We start from the raw sequence: 20,709 nt of genomic DNA, 5'->3' as shown, positions 1-20,709 counted from the left end.
AATGCTTCATTGGTATCTTGAAAGGAATTGTGTTGAATCTGTAGACTGATTTGGGTAGTATGGACATTTTAATCATGCTAATTCTTCCTACCCGTAAACCAAGGTATATGCTTCCACTTAATTTGCATCTTCCTCAATTTCATTCCTCAGTGTCTTACTGAGACACTGAATTTTCTGTGTCTTTAAAATCCTTGGTTAAACTTATTCCTAGGCATTTTATTATTTTTGAAGCAATTGTGAATGGTATTGGTTCCTTGTCTGATAGTTCATCATTAGTGTATAAAAATGCAACTGATTTCTGGATATTTATTTTGTATCCTGCTACTTTACTGAACTTATTGATCACTTCTATTAGTTTTTGGTGGAATCTTTAGGGTTTCTCTATATAAAATATCATGAAACCACCAAGACCGGTTTGGCTCAATGGATAGAGTGTTGGCTTGGGGTCTGAAAGGTCCCAGGTTTGATTCCGGTCAAGGGCATGTGCCTTGGTTGCGGGCACATCCCCAGTAGGGGGTGTGCAAGAGGCAGCTGATCGGTGTCTATCTCTCATCGATGTTTCTAACTCTCTATCTCTCTCCCTTCCTCTCTGTACAAAATCAATAAAATATATTTAAAAAAATATCATGAAACCTATGTAATTTTTTTAACCAATGTCACTCCAATAAATTTAATTTAAAAAAAAAAATATCCACCTTTACTTTTTAGCACCTGTACCTAAAAGCTATCTACTTTTATTCCCTGCTATTTTTTATAGCATGTGATCTATGAGTTCAAAAAATAAAGTCCTTAGGTCAAAGGCACCAGATTCTAATTAGTTGCCTGTTGAGTATCACAAACTAAAAAGCTTGAAACCTCTTTCTAGAAGACATTTATTCTTGTGGCTCTGCCATGAACAAGTCACTTAACTTCTCTCCCTCTGCCCTGACCTTTATTCCTCACCACCCTTCCATCTTATTGCATATTTTCTGAATTCATTCAATTTTTTGGAGTATGTGAAATGTATCACCAATATTTCTCAACCTCATACTCTTTTTTTCTGTTTTCCTTTTTCATTATTTAAATGACTACTGACTAGTTTGCTATGTATATAATTGCAAATTGAAAGGTTTTTCCTGAGTCTTATCATTTTCGCAAATTGTTAGGCTGTGATTATTATAAGATTCATAGATTACTTTTTCAAATGAAGAATAAAAATTCATTTTCCTTTTTCAGGGTGATAGTTGATTTTTAATATAAATAAAAATGCTTATCCATAAATTAGTCAATACTAAAACATTTTTTTTATACAATTGACTAGTTCGTGTTCTTCAGTTTCAGGATGCAGCTGAAGTTATTAAAATTTAGATACTGTACAGAACTTCCTCCTTTCCATCTTTCCATCATGTATTACGGAATAACAGAAATAAAATTGACTTGGTTTTAAGAGTTCTTATGGTACTTAATGACCAAAGAAAGAGTAAGAACAATGTCAATTTAGTTAAACAGCTAATGGAATAATATGTGGGGTTAGGGAGGGGATGTAAAATTGAAAGTGTCTGTTGTTAACTTGAAGTAATTTTTCTTATAGGCATTAATTTAACTTCAGTGTCAAGTTATTTACATAACAGGAGTAAAGCCTACTTTTAAGGATAATATGAAAATTAATTTAAATTTTGAAAAACACTCTGAGACATTCAGTTGAAAGGTTCTCTGCAAATACCATGCATTATAACACGAGTAGTAAAAAGAAACATGATAAAATTACTTGTGCAGTGCGCTCATAGAAGCTGTCTTGGTAAGGAAATACGAAGGTCATTACTATTCTTAATTTATGGCTGAAGGGAATCAAGGATAACAAATAGGCTTTCCTATCTAGATAAGTCTTGAAAAATACAGATATAACTGTTATGGAATATATGCTGCATCCAAGGAGAAATATGAAATTGATACCTTATAAGCAATAAAACTTATATGTAAAGATAAAGGCCAGTACTTTTAATTGCATCATGACAAATCTGAATATGTCTTTCAAAATCTTCAAGGGAAGATTTGGACAAAGAAGAAATAATTCTTGGTCATTTGGGTATGTGGAATTTGTTAGAAATATATGCATGATTGTGTTCATTCCAGTAACCAAAATATTCAGTAACCATTGTTCATCTATTTACAGATTTTTTTTTTTTGATTCATGATAAGGAAATTCAAAACAGTGTTTAACTATGTGAAAAAACAAAGTGAGAAAAAAATTTTTTTCAAAAGATTTAATACAAGCATAATGCTTTAGGAATGTGAGAGAAATCATCTCACATACAAATACAAACATATAAAACCTTTCATTAAAGTAATCAGACAAAGCTAATGATAGAAATGGATATGTAAAGATATCTTTGAATTATAGATTTAGTGGAAATACCTGAAAGATAAATTTAGTGTTTTTTTTATTATCAAATCTCAGCTTTTAGTTTTCTTTTATGATGTAGTTTCAGCTTTTATTGTTTGTGTATTAGTTCCTATTGAACTTTAACAAGTTACTAAAAACTAGTGGCTTAAAACAATACAAATTTATTATCTGACAGTCGTAGAGATCAGAAGTCCAAAATGAATCTCAGTGGGCTAAAATTAAGGAGTTGGCAGGTTGTGTTCCATTCTGTAAGATCTAGGAGAGAATGCAATTTTTATTGTTTCCAGCTTCTAGAAGCTGCCAGTATTCCTTGGTTCATGGCCCCCTTCTGTTTCTTACGCTCAGCAATGTTCAGTATTTCTCACAATAATTCCAACACTCACTCTTCTTCCTTCCTTTGCAATACCTAAGAACCTGGTGGTTGGATTGGGCCCAACGGGAAAATCTAGGATAATCTTCACCTAATTAGCATCCTTAATTACATCTGCTACCTCAGTTCCTCTCATGTCAAGTAACATATTCACAGGTTCTGGGAATTAGGACATAGGCATCTTTGGGAAACTTATTCTACCTGTCACAGTCCAGAAATGGAAAGATGAGAGTTTCATAGATTTTTAGAGACTGGTAAGTAAACGGCATCCGAATTCTTGCATTTACTGATGTCATTTTCCAAATTTTGACATTACTTCAGCTGACAGGCCTTTTTCTCTTTTTACTTCAGTGAAACAAAAATTTTACATTTGCATTATTATTTCTATTTTCTCTAAATATTCATCTATTCAGTCAGTCAACCAACTAACAAAGCAAACAAAAATATGTCTACTATAGTATATGAAGGGAACCCTTGTGGAAAAAAAAGGCTTAATTAAAGATACTGGCTTAAATCACCCTGTGAGCCATAGAATAGCTTCTGCCCTCAAGTAGCATACCCTGCTAAATGCATTCCAAGAGCCCCTTCATATGTTGATTCATTTTTAAGTAGAGATGTCAAAAAGATTTGGGAATATTTTTATACACCTTCCTTTTCTTTTCCATGGCCTTTCCTCAGTCCCCATCATGCAACTAACAAAACTTTTAATCTCTTTTAATAAGCTAATCCAGAAAAAAGTATCTAATGAAGACAATACTTCCTCTTTTTTCCTTTTTTACTCGGTTTCTTTTTCTTTTTGTAAAAGACCTCATAAAAAGTGTCCTGTGTACATTGTGTGGTTCTGTCAGGTCAGGAAAACATTTAGTAAGGGGTTGGAAGTTTGATCAATTTCATATTGTAAATTCCAGGCTTCTTCCCTGCTTTCAAAATAAAGGAGACTGGATTTAGCCCACTGACAATAAGGTTGACAGAAGACTTACTGCTAATCTCTCAGTACACAAAAGAGCATTGTGTCAGTGAGAGTGAGCAGGTGTTCTTGGTTTCAACCAAGTAGGACAGGGAGTGTTGATATTAAATCAAAGAAGTAGTTTAAGCAACCTCAAGTGTATTGAACACTGGAAAATGTTACTAAAAGGGCTGCAGATTTCTCTCAGAAAAATAATCCAATTCATCTTTCCTACACACTGAAAATAGAAGGCTCTGATAGTGGAGAAAATATATGCTAGTTTTTAATATCCTATATAATATCCTATATTATAAAGAGCTAATATGCTAATTAGACTGGACAGCGGAACGACCTTCCAAAATGACCAGTGGGCGGGGGATGTGGCTGCAGCCCATCGGGCCTCTAGTGTGCTAAATAAAAATTTACTGAGATGAAGTACATTCAGTTACTCCTTTCACAACACACACTCTCTCAAGGTCCTAACTCTCAAGGAGGTACTTGAATCTTTGCTAAACTATAAAAAACTCTTGTCAGTTGAATGAGAAAGAGAAAGATGTAAACCGAATCAAGGTTTCTCATCGAAATACTTATACTCATCTGGAGAGATGTTCATGTGGCCACTGCCTTAAAATACCCTGTGTCTCAAGGATATCCCCTTATCAGCAAAAATGGTTTTTAATCACAGTTTGAAACAGGATTCCAGCTAATGACATTTTTAGTTTCTTCTGACTCTGTTTTAAGGATGTATTTTTAATACCAATTCACCTCGTATGTGAATGTTAGAATGTCTGGCCACACACTGAGTCTTATGATTCCCACAACTCAGTAGAAGGGCATTATTCTTTGCTTAAAAGTCTGAAAATTTTATTTTCATTTATTGGCTTAAAAGCATCTTTTGATTGCATGTTATGGGATGCCATATAAACTCCTTAACTAAACACATCCTTTCACAGTCTATTCCTAGACTTCTTTAGTGGTCTCCTCCGTCAGTGCAGCCTTCTCATTTCCTTAACCCCTTCCACCTACCTGGTCAAATCCTCATTCTGCCCTGCCTTTGAACACAAGGTTCCTTCTTTCCAGCGAAGGTGATCTTGTCCATCTTGCCCAATCTTGCTCATGTGAGAATTAAGTGAAGTCTTCTCCTGTTCCTCATATTTCCTCGTCAAGCCATCATAGTCTGGCCTCACCTAAAATTTTCTCTTGCTGGAGATCTCTTATGACTTCTCTTTTAAGCCAAGCAATAGCCTGCTCACTGTGACTATGCTTGACCAATTGGCCAGTTTCTACTTCCTGAAACACAGCCAACCATGAATATGGTGTACCACAGCCTCCCTGTTTTCCATCTGCTTCCTTGGCCTCTGGTCTCAGTTACAGAGTTCTTTCCCTTTTCCTAATCCTTACAAGTTATGTTCCACGGGGTTCTCTCTCCTTACCTTTTGATGAGATGGAATTGACATGGCAGAAAATGTAATGAGCATTTGTACTGATTTAAGTTCTTTTCGTGGCAAGCAGTGGAAATTGACTGAGAGTCAGCCCAGGGAACAAAGAAAGAGCTGACCTGTCTGGCTTGGAGGAAGGCTTTGAGAACTAGAGGCAGTGGTAAGAATGTCAGCATCAGGATTCTGTGCCCTTTTTCAGGTGCCACTCTTAGAATGGTTCCGTGTCAATGGCCTCGTGTATTTATGTCTCAGTCCCTTCCCATGTGTTTGGCTTTGAAAATCTTTTGTGTTCTTTTAGGTTCCCAACTGAAACAGTCATTCTTCTACGTGAGTCTGTCCTGATTCCTTGAAGAACTGCTCATCGTACTCATCTTTGAGATAGAATTTTACCAGATGTGCTTCTCTATTAGTTTACTATAAGACTACGGTGCAACTGTTTTTGCTTTCTCTAGGCTGCTTATGGGAAAAGGCAGAGAATAGTGTACGTACCTCTAGAGCTTATCTACCACCTATCAGTTCTTCTAGATTCCCTCCCCCTAGTTTTTAATTTTTCAGGTCTTTGTTAAATAATTTAGAAAGATGTGTACTTATAGGTCACAGAGTTTAATTACTTTTATATCCATGCAAATGCATGTGGTTTGGCTTTGAGTAATTTATCTAAATAGGAAGGAAAACAGTGGAGAACTGATTTCTTGTGCAAGAATATTTTTTTTTTTTTACTTCACCTCACTTTACTTATTAAATTTAAATTCTTTTTTTATAGTGTAACAACTTTATATTTTATATTTTTAAATTTTCATTTAAATACTTTATTGTTTAAAGTATTAGATGAGTCTCTTTTCCCCCCCCCACTGACCTCTCCCCGGCCACCCCCATCCCCAAGCACACTGCATAAGTCTCCTTTTAAGAGAAAGATCTTTCTGGACCCCATATACTCTAAATATTATGAATATACATATATTCACACTTCATTTTTAAGTTTTTTTTTTCTCCCTGTAAATTAAATTTGACATAATTTTAAACAAAACCTAAAAAACCATTTCATATTTTTCATTACACCTTAGCAGAGATGACAAGCGATGTTGACATTTTATTATGAAGAAGATACATTAGCTCTCAGTTTTAGATAAGAAATCATAAAATGTGTTGTCATGCTAAGTGACAAGACATTTAAAGTGTTACTGACAAAAATAAAATAGAAGACTGAGTGTGAATAGAAAGGTTAAGATAAAAGGATAGAAAAAAAACCTACGTTGCTAAGTAATATAAGAAGCTAACTATTTTGTACAGAGATATAATTTTTTAGATGCAAACCTACAATACAGAAGAATCCTTAGTAAATTTTTATGTTTTAAATATTTTAATTGTTGTACAGTCAACATCAGCCACACCTCTCTGAACATGAATTCAGTCCTATGAAACAGAACTATTTATTGTGAAATAAAATTCTCCAAGCACATATCTACTTGTAAGACTTATGCAGCAAAACTCTGTTAATGCTCTAGTGAAGATACTGCCAAATGCTGTAACAAGCAAATGGCATCGTTTCAGTCATTTAAAGCAATAGCACCGATGTAACAGATTAGTATGGGTGTTCCTGCTAGATGGGCAGATTTCTTTCCCATGGTGGGTGACCCGGGGCTCTGCTTTTCCATTTTATGGCTCTCTCATCTTGTAGAGCGTTGGAGTCCTCTGCACTTGGCTAGCGGGTTAGTAAAGAAGGAATACGAAGGCTCGTCTATATCTGAATCATCCTTCCCCAAAGGGACCCTTACCAGTCCTCTTCAGACTCCGTTAGCTAGAACCATGTCCCTACTTAGATGCAAGGGGGGCTGAAGAATACGTCCTTGGCCGGCTCTGTGCTTCCTGCAGCAGCTCTACACCCGTGGGAGCGTGAGTCTGGTAGCCAGTTGGATGACCTGCCCTCGTTCACCCCGGTAGCCCAGGAGAAGGACTGTGTCACCCTTTCTCCCACAAGGAAAACAACCCAGTGTCTCATCCTGTCCTTACATCCACTCCAAAGCCCAACGTCTCTCTCAGGCCCAGCTGTGGGCTCTTTGCAGCTTTGTGACCTATGCACTGAAGTTCAGGTTAACCGCCCACGGCTCCACCTCGCCTCCCTGCCTGTCCTAGCACAAATCCAACACACCACAGTGAGGCAGGGGCAGGAGAGGGACAATGAAGGCCCCCGTTTGAATAATGGTGGAGTGGAAAGTGCAGAGGGATAAATAACTGTCAGTGACAGCAGTGAAAGCCTGTCGTGGCAGGCACTGTGAGGACACCCTGGCAGTGTTCATGTTCACTTGATTCAAGAACTCCTTTGTCCTTTATTCTCCTGGACCCTTTGGGCTACCTGCAATGAGAGCTTCTTCCTTGACCTGCTATCATCCATGGCTACATCATAAAAAGGACTGTGAGCACTTCCTGCTTGTGCCATTTGGGAGCCTGAAAGTTTACAGGACGTATTTAAGGCTATGTTATTTGCCAGTATGGTTTTTTTGAAACAGTGGATTTAGAAACACTAGCAATGATAGATCTGTGATATACAGGAATAATTCGTATCTGTGAACCTCTGTTTGTTACATGTGCCAGTGTTTATAACTTTATCAGTCAGAGACTGTCCAGAAAAATGAGCCAATTCCAGGTCTTCCCAATGGAGAATGCTAAACACAGGAATTAGCTATACAGGTGACAGAACAGAGAAGGCAAACAAATAATGGTGAATAAACTCAGACACTAATGAAATCAGAAAACTGCTATAACCCCTAGGTTATAATGGCCTAGAAGGGCAATAGGAGGAAGTAATATTAACAGATATTACCTGAGCTCTTAGATCTGATAAGAAGGGTATGTGAGCTCTTTGAGGGACTGAGCCATTTATATTTTTTCCATCTTTGTGTGTCTCCACATCGTGAGCAGAGATAAGTAGCTGATCCTTCCACTGACTTCATTTAGAATTACCCATCAGAGAGCTGAAATGTGGCAGAAATGATGGCATTCAATCCTGGGATGATCCTTCATTAGCTGTTCAGTTGCAATTAGTTGTTTTGGGACTTTGTTTAATTAACCTATCATTGGCATTTAGAGGATGAAGAATTGTCAGAAGTTTTAATTTAAACATTCCCTTCCTGTAAAGGACTTTTAGAGTTTGGAACAAAACCAACTTTTGTATAATCATAGATAGCAGAATTACAAAGAATAAAGTCATGTCAAAATTCTGATGGAAGGAAGAAAGGAAGGAAGGAAGGGAGGGAGGGAGGGAGGGAGGGAGGGAGGGAGAGAAGGGAGGGAAGGAAGAAAGGAAGGAAGGAAAAGAGGGAAGGAAGGAAAAAGGAGGGAAAGAGGAAGGGAGAGAGGGAGGGAAAGAGAGGAAAGGAAAGGGGAGAGGAGAGAAGCTTTCTGGAATAACTGGGTCAAGTAGCAGAGATAGCTCCAGAAGATATCCAGCTCTTATTCTTTGATTATTTTTAGGACTCGTCTTCTAAACTATAATGATATCTCTTTGTCTGCTGGTTTGAGCCAAAAAGTTTCAACTTACTTTTATTTGCTATTATTTAAGAAGGAATTTGTAAAATATTACATCGGATATTTTAGTAGTCAAAAAAAAACAAAAAAAAAAAAACACCACAAAACTTATTCTAGAATGTGATCATAATTTTTCAAAACATCACAATTGCCATTTAATCTGTTCTTGGATGTGCCTTTCTCTGCTCAAGGGTACAAATATGCTGGATTCAATTTAGCTGTGGCTTTTAGAACAGGCTTAAGAAAAGCCTCAAAATAGTAGGCACATTTAACACCTTGGAAGTTGAGAATAGTTTGAGAAGCTTTTTGGACCATGCTGCCTTTCCTAGAGAGAAAAAGAGCCTCGCTTAAAGATTTCTCAGTGAATATTCCACTTACACATATAAATGAAGATTTTTTTGGGGGGGGGTGGGGGGGGCAAAGCACATTAAATCAGCAGTCAGGTTGTACTTTAGCACCATGGTACCATTACCAGAGCATGATAGAATTCTTCCATCTACATATAAATTTAAGGCTTATTTACTTTTCACATTGGTTTAAAGTAAGATTTAAAATACAGTGCACTGCCGAAACCGGTTTGGCTCAGTGGATAGAGCGTCAACCAGTGGACTGAAGGGTCCTGGGTTCGATTCCACTTAAGGGCTGGTACCTTGCTTGTGGGCAAATCTCCAGTAGGGGGCGTGCAAGAGGCAGCTGATGGATGACTCTCATCAATGTTTCTAACTAACTCCCTTCCTCTCTGATTAAAATCAATAAAATATATTTTAAAAATAAAATACAGTGCACTGCATGTCATTATTTTTTCCTTTCAGAAGTTAGTGTTCCCACTTTAAAATACACCTGAAGCCTTGGGTATTGGTTGTGTCTAAATGGTGTCATGACTGTCATAAAAGGGCAAGAGGCATTGTTGAATCTTTTCTGCACCTCACATCTGAGGAGGAAGCTTTTCCTTCCTGGGGTGGCCCTATGGACCGGTGGTGTTGTGAAGTAATCACTTGGAAATTTGTCAGTTTTATAAAAAACTAATTACTTTGTTTTAGTCATTGAACATCATCTTTACAGTTTTGAAAACATGTAGTCGGGGGAAAAACTCCTCTTTAATACTGACCTAGAGCAGAAAAATGTGCTCTGCTCAGTCTCTTCTGCCTCTAATTGAGTTGGTTTTCTTTAACACTGTTTCACCCTGAAAATATTGAAACACAAGGAGTATTTTTGCTGCTTAAAATAATTGGTTTTTCTTTTTAAGCATGCTTCCTGTAATTTCAAGGCGTATTTCTTTCTGAACTTCTTAGCCCTGAGGAATTTAGAATGTTCTTGAAATTATAGGTGTCTATTAAGTATTTTTCAACTGTCAATTCAACAGTTGTCATGGTGCTGTTAATTCATTATGAAGTGATACAGGAAGAAAACTTGAATTTTTTTTTTGGGGGGGGGGCGTTAATCCTCACCTGAGAATATGTTTTTATTGATTTTTAGAGAGATATGAAAGGTGGAGAGATAGAAACACCAATATGAGAGAGAAAAACATTAATTGACAATCTTCCATATGCCCTCCAACCTGAGATGGAACCCACAACCTAATAATGTGCCCTAACCAGGATTTGAACCAGCAACCTTTTGGGGTAGGAGATGACGCCAAATTGAGCCACCTGGCCAGGACAAGAAGGAAACGTATGCGATAATATGAAAACACATCTTTGTCAAAAATGAGTCTGTGTTGAACCTGTCTGCTGTAGTGGGAGGGAAATGGTATATTAGGCAGGTTTTGGCATGGCACCTGCTTTTCAAACAGAAAAAGGCTTCCGTGCCAACCCGTAGGCACTTTGTATTATACACTTAAATGTTTTCCTTTTTGTCTCCTACAGGTGATATTGTACCCAACTTCCAATAGCTCCAAGTCAGCTGAGTTGCACCGGATGATAGTTCCAAAAAATAGCCAGGATTCTGACTTAAAAATCAAATTGGCAGTGCGAATGGATAAACCGCCACATATGAAACATAGTGGGTGAGTGTGTACCTGATTTGTTTCTGTTGGATTATTGGATTTCATTTCAGTGTATCACTTTTGACAACTTACTGAGAGAGCCAGGATATCAGTCTTTTAAATAGATTTCTCTCCCCCATCCCCCCCCCACCAATGACATACATAGGTTAACTTAATTTTTTTTAAACCTATGGACACCTTCAAAGCCAAGTATATATGGTTATTTAGTCAATACAACTGTTTGCATTGCTAACATAATATTGGCACTTGATTGCATTGGTATTACACATCACTTATATTGATAAAGAACAGTGATATATGGAGGTCATGTCTAAGGAATATTTCTCAAGATACAATATCTGTTGAGACAAGCTTCACATTCAGATCCCTAAGATTAAACTTACATTAATATATTAAATCTAAAGTGTGGTTCAGGTATAACTCAGGAGCCTCATACATTTTGATGGGTGAGATCCATGGACTTGAAAAACTAGATCCATGGAGGAATCAGAAAGACTAGATCTGTGGAGGAAACAGAAAAACTAGATCCCTGGAGGAAATAAGTGTGGGGCTGCCTCCTGGGGTTGCCAGGGGCCAGTCACCTCGGCCAGAGATTGCTTTCCCTTGTTGCTAGTGAGGTAACAGGGCTGAACGCGTGAGTACAATGAGACGGATTTTTAACAAACCCAGATCTTTCTCAGGTTAACACTTCAGGACTCACTACAACCAAATCCCAACATAGGGGTGTTAGCCATTAGGAAAGAATGTGACCATTTTTCTTAAAATGGGTGGGCAATGTATGTAGCATCAGAACTAATCTCACAGAGAGCGATAGTACTCTGGGTAGCTCACATGATGGCCTCTTTAATGCAAAGTAAAGACTGCAGCTCAGCTCATAATGCAGTTGCAATTCCTGGGACTTAATATTTAGAATTCCTTCACTCAGCCACCTTCCTGCTCACCAGTGATGGACGCTGCAGTGTGTCTTGAGCACTTAACTCTATTGAAACCAGAGCAGACCTCAGTGAGATACCGAGCAAGGCCCACAAGAACTGGCTGGTCAGGGATTCAAGCTGGATTACAAGTAATTCTAACACTGAGTCATCAGTGCAGTAAGGGAGGACTGAGAGCTGGGAGACATCCGCGTGGTTCCAGCTGCAGTTAGTCCTGAAAATCTCCTAAGACAGCTGGCCTTTGAGATGAACTCTGACCTGTCAGTTCAGCAGGTGAGCAGTGGGGAGGAAGGGCATCCCAGTCACATGACAGAGCATGTATATGGGCAGGAGTTGTGAGTCAGAATGTCACATGACAGAGCATGTACGTGGGTGGGAGTTGCAGATGATAATGGCAAGTTTGGTGCAAATTTGAGATTAGGGAGTTTTACTACTTCTCTACAGTGATGGAGCATAATTAAGAATATTATGACTTTCTTTTAATATTCTTAGTTATAGTTTGTAATGGTCATTCACAAATTATTTAATACTGGCGTTTGGGCATAATGATAACGATCCACCAAATTGAAAGCTTCCAGCATTGCTGTAATAGAATTTCTCCCTGTGTGTGGGGACAGTACTGTGCTTTACCACCAGTTCAGGCCTCTCAGTGCCTGAGTGGTAAGTTTTAAATATTTGCAATATCACCCTTGCGTACAGTTGTATGTGAGAAAACATAACTTGACCTACATATAACTGTATTCATATTTTCTGAGGTGCTTCGTAAGTAGATTTTACTGAACTTAATTACATTTAAGATGGGAAACTTAACTATAATCTTTTTCCCCCAAGTGCTCTATCATACGCCAAAGCAATAATTGAATAGGAGCACAAAGTAGATTAATAGCACTTTGCTTTCAGACTGAATTGTATTCTGTCAATAATTCATCTTACAATGAATAATTAACAGATGCATCATGAATAATTGAAAAAGAGACAACTCAAGTTAAAATTAATATATCTTTAAAATATGGCAAACTCTTACAGATAGAGTTATCAAGTAGATTAAATAGGAAGGTTATGGGCCTTTATTTTCAAAAGTAGCCTATGAAATCCTTTTGGGCTTTAGTCATGAAACCCATTTTCTGTTTTAATAAGGCAGGCACAAGTATATCTTTCTCATGTGAACAGTTTTAACACTTATTCTATGTTATACTCATTTGGAAAATAAATGTTTTTATCGGTGTTGCCTATATCTGTGTATGTGTTCCCAGGTAGACTGTGAGCTTCTCAGACCTGTCTGAGCCCCAGTGCCTCCACAGTGTGCAATCAGGGACAGATGTGAATAATGATGATGATGAACATGAAAGCAGTGAGCTCTGTAGAGTTTTCAGGGAAAAGTAATGAGAATGGGAGAAAGCTGAAACTGAAAGGGTTCTAAGCATAATTTATACAGAACAGAGTATAATTTTAATGTGAAAAATGCCTAAGATAAGTGAAATAAATGGTGCTTGGCTCACAGCTGTTTACATTTTAACATGACCTTTTTTTGAAGCAGAAAAATATATACCTGGTTTAAAGCTCATGTTTCTGATAACCAGTCCATGACTGTGTACATTTATAGTTTATAAAAATAGAATTAACTATATGCAAATGAAAATAGATATTTAATTTGGATAAGTTAAGCATAATTATGATTTCATTATTTTAAAATCTAATTAGACATTACCACAAGACATATTTGGTAAAACAAATTTAAAAAAGGGTTCATTTATTCTTTTGGACTATGTCATAAAAAGTAATTATAAAAACTAACTCACATAAATCTGTTAAATGAATTACCAGCTAGATTTTGAATGGTTAAATAATTCATATCCAGCTTTTGAATTAATTTGCCTGCCTTCTTAGGTAGCTGGAAGACAGCCGTGTTTTGAACAAATTGGCTATCCTTTAGCATAGCCTAGTGGCTGAGTAACGGTATTAACTTAAATCTCAGAAACACTGACCCGGTTTTTATTAAATAACATTTTCCTAATTCAAGTGATATTTTCTAAACCAAAAGAAAGGCAAAATACAGTGGAACTAATAAAACAAACGACTGTTAGAACGATTGCATCTGTAATTGAAAAGGAGGGAGAAAATTAAACTGGCCATCCCAAATATGTGGAGACCATGACTGAACAGAAATCTGTGAGCAACTGGTTATCTTACAGTTAAAAATGAATGAAACTTCATAACTGTATAACTACAGAATAGTTATACAGTTAAGAATTGATAAGATAAAATTGTAGTTTTATCACTGTCATATAAATTTCCTTTTTTTAAAATGTAGATCCATAAACTTATATGTTAAATTAATACAAGTATTGAAATACTTTGAAATTGTCATAGATGAAGTCTTCATTTAATTTACATCCCACGGGTATTAAAGGCTTTGGGCCCACCTCTTGCCGTAAGGGAGGGACAGCAGGTCAGCTCCCAGCAGGGAGCACTGGGCAAGCACCAGGCGGGCTGCATTTCTTTATCCTGCTCTCGCAGAGTGAGGGCCAGACAGGCCTTTCGGCTGGGCTTCATGCCCATGGACACTTTTAGTCACACACTTAAAATTCAGACAGTGCATTTGCTCCTAAAGGGAAATCACTGCATGCTAATAAAGTTGCAGTGTTTTATTTCTGATTTAAGGTTTGTGATCTGCAACTCATTTAAGGGACAGTCTGATGACCGAGGGAAGGAAAATCTTTTTTTTTTTTTTTCAGGGTGGCATTTGCCTGGAAGGTCCAGGCCTTACAGAAAGGACAAATCTGCTTTTTTTCTAGAAAAAAAAATGGTTTCCTCATTTTGAAGCAACCTTTTAGAATGACTTACCCACACATTCTTCTCTGAAATAACCAAGTATTGGCATCAGTCCTTCACCTGAGCCTATGTTTAGCTGTGTTTGCATTCCCAATTTGAATTTTCCTTATTTTGGCTTATCCTCATTTCATAGAAACCCCACTTCTTGTTGCCTTGCCAACACTTCTGACAAAGTGTTTGCTAGTTCTTTATACATAATTGATTCTTTTTTTCAAATACTACTGCTCTTCAGAAGAGAAGTCCATCTGTGGTACTTGATAAACATTGATAGAATCATTGTAGAATGATAAAAATAGGAAGTCAAAAAACCAACTTTTCCCCCCCCAAAATACCTTCATATTTAGGTTGTTTTCTTATGCTGCCTTAAGTCATTAAGAACTCTGTTTTTCATTTTAATTTACTAGTGATTAATATATCATGTGATAATAATAGAAACATTTTCAAACTTTATTCCTTTGCAAAACTCTCTGATTGTACCCATAAGAAATGAGCCCTTAATGTTAACTTACCATATGGCTTTCCATTCAGCACCCTTTTACTCTCAAGAGTTTCTCCAGGGGAGGAACACCTTAATATACATTATTTTCTTCTTTACTTTTCATGTCTCAAATAACTGCTTTCTTTTGGTTTTAGACACCCTTAAATGGCACATCTGCACATCTTAAACAAAGGCATGTTAGGGCAAAAAATTTAAAGAAGGCAATATGAGGTTCTTTTTTCTTTATTTTCTTTCAGAAACCACAGACCCATATCTTACTTAAGTTGGGATACTTTTTAAAAAATTATGGTGAAAACTATTCAGGAACATTGTACAATTCTATAATGACTTTATGTATACAATTATAGAATAGTTTCATTTTCTTAATCCATGCCTTACTACTGACACAGTGATACTTTTTATTCTTTTGCACACATCCAGAAGTTTTAAAATATTAATACTGAGTCAACAAGCATAGATCTTGGGCTTGTTGAATGCTCAAGCACTTTGAGAGGTCAAGAAAAATTGGACGTCATTTAAAGATGTTGATTCTTCGTTCATTCCTCTGATACATGTAGCCGAATTGTGGTCCGTGTCTGGTCTTAGCCCTATGGAGCCAGGCCAAGAGATGTGAGAGTGTAAGAAGTGAAAGGCGAACATGGTGCAGATGGTGATTAAAGAAACATGGAATTTATTTAAGGAAAGGGGACAGGAGATGGGATAGCCAAATGGAAGGGCTGAACTGCACTGAGCCAAGGGGCCTTTGGGTGGATGATGGAACACCCAGGAGCTGGAGTTCCATCTTCATGTGGAATCACTGGCCTGAAACTCTTGTCAGCAGTGGGTCTGGGGGCTGTGCTGGTGGGCGTGGAACGCAGGTGGGCGATCAGGTGTCTTCAGGACAGTTTCTCTTCTCTCTATGGACTGACTCCTGAGGTTCAGCGAATTTTTCCTGGTCCTTTGTTCTCCTGTGGGGGAAAGCTTACAAATGGCCATTAAGGATTGTATTGCCTACAGCCCAAACAGCCCAGGTGGAGACTGTGCAGTAATAGTTATGTGGAATAAGCACTATTTAAGAGCCAACATACTTGTATTTAGGTCTCAGTTTTTTTCACTACCTTGGTAAGTCACTGCATCTTTCTTGGCCTCAATTTCATCAGTTGCTAAAGGAGACATTAGACTAGAAAAATGTAGATGGCTCCTAAGCCCCCTGGGAATTCATGACTTAGCAAATCATTTTCTCCCTTAGCCCTCCATGAGCAGACACACACACACACACACACACACACACACACACACACACACACCGTTCCACGGCATTTCCTACAGATATACATGTTCAGAGTTTTGGGAGAAGTGGGGGCAATGTGGAGAGAGATGACAGGATTTATTCAAATTTTCTTCAGGCTAGAAAAGGAAATATGAAGACTGACTGAAACAAGCTTTATGTAGCATTAATTTGAAAAATACACATAGAATTATAGAATTGTTTATACTCTGATAGTATTAAAAAAATGCATATAAAAATTTGGAAATAAATAAGTATACTAAAAATGCTGCCTAGAATAAAGCAACTATGGGTAAAGTTTTCTAGTTTCCAGATTTTCTGTCATGTAGTTTAGTACTTTTATGATGAAAGAATGCAGTTATCACACTAAGTAATAAAGAAGCAAATATGTTTTTTAAAATAAAAAATAAAAATTCTGTTACGCAAAATCTGATTATTAGGGAAGTTCATTTGAGAGTATTCCTTTAGGTGAGACTCTTGTCCATGCAGCATAGTGTAGGGACTTGAGCTCTGGGCCAGTCTTCCTGCCTTCACACCCTGGCTTCCTCACAGAAATATGCAGTATGTTTTAGCCATTGATAAAATCCCCAAAAATATACCTTTGAGTTGAGACACTAGTAAAAGAAGGAAAAATAAACATTTATTCTGTGAAACAAAGCAAAAACCACATTAATAGTAATAATAATAGACACACACATCCCCTGATGTCTGATGCCTTTCTCCTTCTCAAGCATCCAGGAGACTGGGAGACCTGGGCTGTAGCCAGTTCTGCAGGCAACTTGCTGCTCTGTGTCTGTAGCTATGTGCCTCCTTCGTTTCTCCATCTATCCTTAGGTTTCTCTCAGCTCTGAAGTCTATTTCTTTTGATTCTTTATTTTAAACCTAAAATTAAATTTCTCTTAAGGAAAGTAAAGTGGACATGTTCATATTCTTGGGCAAGATGAAAAAAATAAATAAATTACTTTCAAGCCACCTTATTCTCTTTAAGGACATCTTCTTAACCAGGAAGCAAGATACAACGTGTTCGCCCTAGCCAGTTTGGCTCAGTGGATAGAGCATTGGCCTGTGAATTGAAAGATGCCAGGTTTGATTCCGTTCAAGGGCACATGCCTGGGTTGTGAGCTCTATCCCCAGTGGGGGACTTGCAGGAGGCAGCCGATCCATGATTCTCTGTCATCATGGATGTTTTTATCTCTTTCTACCTCTTCCTTCCTCTCTGAAATCAATTAAAAAAAAAAAAAAGATACAATGTGGTTAAGAATACAGGCTTTGGAGTTAGACAGACCTGGGTTCAAATTCTAGCCCTGACATTTTTATGCAAGATTGGTCAAGCTATTTAATTCCTCATACATAGCCTCATGTTTCTCAACCATAAAGTTAGGTTGCCCTGAGCATAGAATTAGATATACTCATAAAGCACATAGCTCAGTGCTTGTTACATAATAAGTGCTCAATTAACTAGTGGCAGTTGTTATTAAAATAAACATATTCCCATGAGCTATAATGAAACCTGGTTTTAACCATGTCATTTGATTTCCTTCAGAAGAAATTGTTTAGAGTTGGATGGGGAAATAGAAGTGTACAAATCCTCCAGTAATTTCTGGAGAGTATGAGAATTATATCCCTCATTAGGGCCTTCTGTTTAATTGTTGGCTTTTATATGCATTTTATTTCACAGCTACCCTGTTTCCCCGAAAATAAGACAGTATCTTATATTAATTTTTTTCTCCCAAAGTTGTGCTAGGTCTTATTTTCGGAGGATGTCTTATTTTCGGGGAAACAAGGTATTATGAACGTAGGTGTTGGCAGTGGTATTTTGTTTCACTTTGTGTGCCTGTGTATGTTTTGCTGCTAGCTTTCTTTTGTCTTCCCTATGTCCAAAGTTAGAAAAATAGAGATCCTATATAATAAAGAGCTAATATGCAAATGGTCATCATGCCCTCACACCCTCAGACCCTCAGACCCTCATGCCCTCATGCACTTATGTTAGGGCTGTGGAACCTGAGGCCAGAGGCTGAGCCCCAACCCCAGTGGGGCTTGACAAGGAACACGAGGCAGCACCCTCCAACTGGTGGGGCTTGGCAAGTGGGGCTGGCCAGGTGTGAGTCTTGCACAATTTTGAGGTGCTCATGGGTAGATGGGAACTTGACTTTGGGGCCCACGATGCACCCCAGACTCTGACAGCAACGAGATTTTCATATAAATCTTACTAATTTTCTTTTATCTCTGACATGTCTATTATAAAGGGCAAATAGCAATATTAAAATATTTCCTCTAATTAATTCCCTTTTAATGTGTATGAATTTCATGTACCAGGCCACTAGTATTACAGTAGAGCTCACTACTGTGCCTAAAGAGCTGACTTGGCTGATTTATCTGATAAAGTAATTTCACATTCTATAAGATGTGGATATTTCATATTAAGTGAGAAGAATAAGATAGAACTTCTCCCTTTATTTCAGCCCAATGTAGGATAACATATTTACTGTTATAAAATTATCAAAATTGTCAAATGCTGCTTTGTTGGAAGCTTCCCATTGTCCTCTCTAGCAGAGAGGTGGACAAGGAACCTGGAATGCTGGTCAACCTTGAAGGCTCTGAAAGATCAGAGATGAGCACCCACTGTCTAGTTGAGATAATGGTAGCTAAAGCAACTTCCACCTTTTAGTTTTATGTAAATCATTGCTGATTGGCTATTATTGGAATTGCCTGCCTAAAGGCTATGGGTGTATCCCATAGTCTTAATAAAAGGGATAACAAGGCCAGAGCAGGGTGAAGTCTTTCCCCTTGAGTTGGACTCAATATTCCCAAATTTATATTTCCTTGTCTAGTCTCCTTCATTTGCCTGCAGCCTCCTCTAGGCCCCAAACCTTGAACCTGAACCCTGAATCATGCGGGACATGGGGGGAACAATATTATGGAAAAAATGAATCCTTGTCTAAAAACTTAAATTTGAAGTCGTTATTTTCCATAGTGGGGCTTCCTTTTCTAATGACTTTTTGCCTAAATATGATAAAGTAAATTTCTAATATTATCTATTATGTCAACATTTATAGTTAAACCATTCCTGTAATATGTGATTGAAAGGTAGGAAGTTTTAGCAACTTTTCCTGTGGGTAAAGTATATCTCAGGATTCGTTTAGAAGGATGATGTTTTACTAATATGTAACCAATACTTACTAAAGGCAAAAAAGAAAATTAGATTGAGCTTTGTACATACAATTTTTGTGGAATCAAAAGTAATTTACTTTCTCCTATGGTGATTGCTGATTAGTAATAGTCATATTTACTTCAGAATTTGATCTGTCAGTTCCAGTGGATGAACACTTTACTCCATTTTAGATTGGCACAATACACTTCATGAAATGTTCTTTCCAACAACTGACAAAGCAGAAAGAAGAGAATTTTTTTCTTATTGAATTTATTGGGGTGACACTGGTTAACAAAATTATACAGGTTTCAGGTGCGCAGTTCTACAACACATCATCTGTACACTGTATTGTGTGTTTGCCACCCAAAGTCAAGTCTCCACCACCATTTATCACCCCAAACCCTCCTCCACCTCCTCTCCCTGCTTCCCCCCCAGCTATCACCACACTGTTGTCTGAGTCCATAAGTTTTTTCTCTATTTTCTTTTTGGCTCAATCCACCTCATAACCCAGTGCCTCTGTCCCTCCCCCGACAGCTGTCAGCCTGCTGTCTAGCTAAGAGTCTGTCTCTATTTTGCTTGTTAGTTCATTTTATTCATTTGATTCCACATATGAGTGAAATTGTCTGGTGCTTGTCTCATTTAAAAGGAACCAGCACCTTGCTCGGAGAGATAGGTCAAGTTGTGGACCTGTAAGTGAGAGAGAAGTTGGAGGAAGCAAAAGGATGGACTGACTGCTCTAGGGTTTGCAAAGATTTCAGAGGGTCAGAGCATGGCTGTGGGCCAAAATAAGGAAGAAAGGTAGGAGGCTGAGGACTACGTAAATTAGAAAAGAGCATGAAGCATAGCAATAGAGAGGGCAGCAGGAGCAGAAGAACCTGATCAACACAGGTTGCAGCCACGCTCACCTCATTTGAAAGCCCTGACAATAGTAGGCATAAGACAGCATGGATGATCTTACAGGTCCACCAGGAAAAAAATGGTGTTAGTGCAAAGTACTGGCGGGTAGACTAGTGTCTGAAAATACAGAAACTATTACATTTCCCCATAAGTAGTCGCAATGTCTAACAATGCATTTAATTCTGGCATTCTTTTCATAAACGATAACCTACTATCATAAAGACTATTTCCTGATCCTCTTTTATGATCATAGCTAGAGTTCAGCAGAATGGGGCATGGGTAACAGAATATAACAGTCAGCCACAGTCCCATATCCAGATTATATTTGAAACAGGTGGGAATCATTGTAAGTTCATGATAATGGGGGTGGTAGCAAATGAATTTTAGCTGGATGAATGTGTGTCCTGATTATAAAAAGAATCATAATCACAATGTTCACTAATTTTAATTAATTCCAGTGTTG

General features: G+C 37.7%; 1 protein-coding gene across 22 annotated transcripts in view; it reads left to right on the top strand.

Moving 5' to 3' along the window:
• The window catches only part of CADPS2 (calcium dependent secretion activator 2), a 423,223-nt gene that overhangs the window by 204,229 nt on the left and 198,285 nt on the right, over nt 1-20,709 (top strand). For all 22 annotated transcript variants that reach the window (XM_045576387.1, XM_036425542.2, XM_036425472.2 and 19 more), the window contains exon 8: nt 10,529-10,668. In XM_045576387.1, the coding sequence (XP_045432343.1) occupies nt 10,529-10,668 (140 nt within the window). The remainder of the gene's footprint in view (nt 1-10,528; nt 10,669-20,709) is intronic.

This window comes from Pipistrellus kuhlii, unplaced genomic scaffold, assembly GCF_014108245.1.
Source record: "Pipistrellus kuhlii isolate mPipKuh1 unplaced genomic scaffold, mPipKuh1.p scaffold_m20_p_10, whole genome shotgun sequence".
In the NCBI taxonomy this organism is placed as follows: domain Eukaryota; kingdom Metazoa; phylum Chordata; class Mammalia; order Chiroptera; family Vespertilionidae; genus Pipistrellus; species Pipistrellus kuhlii.
The sequence above is the reverse complement of the archived record's forward strand: the minus strand, read 5'-3'. Positions and strand labels throughout refer to the sequence as shown.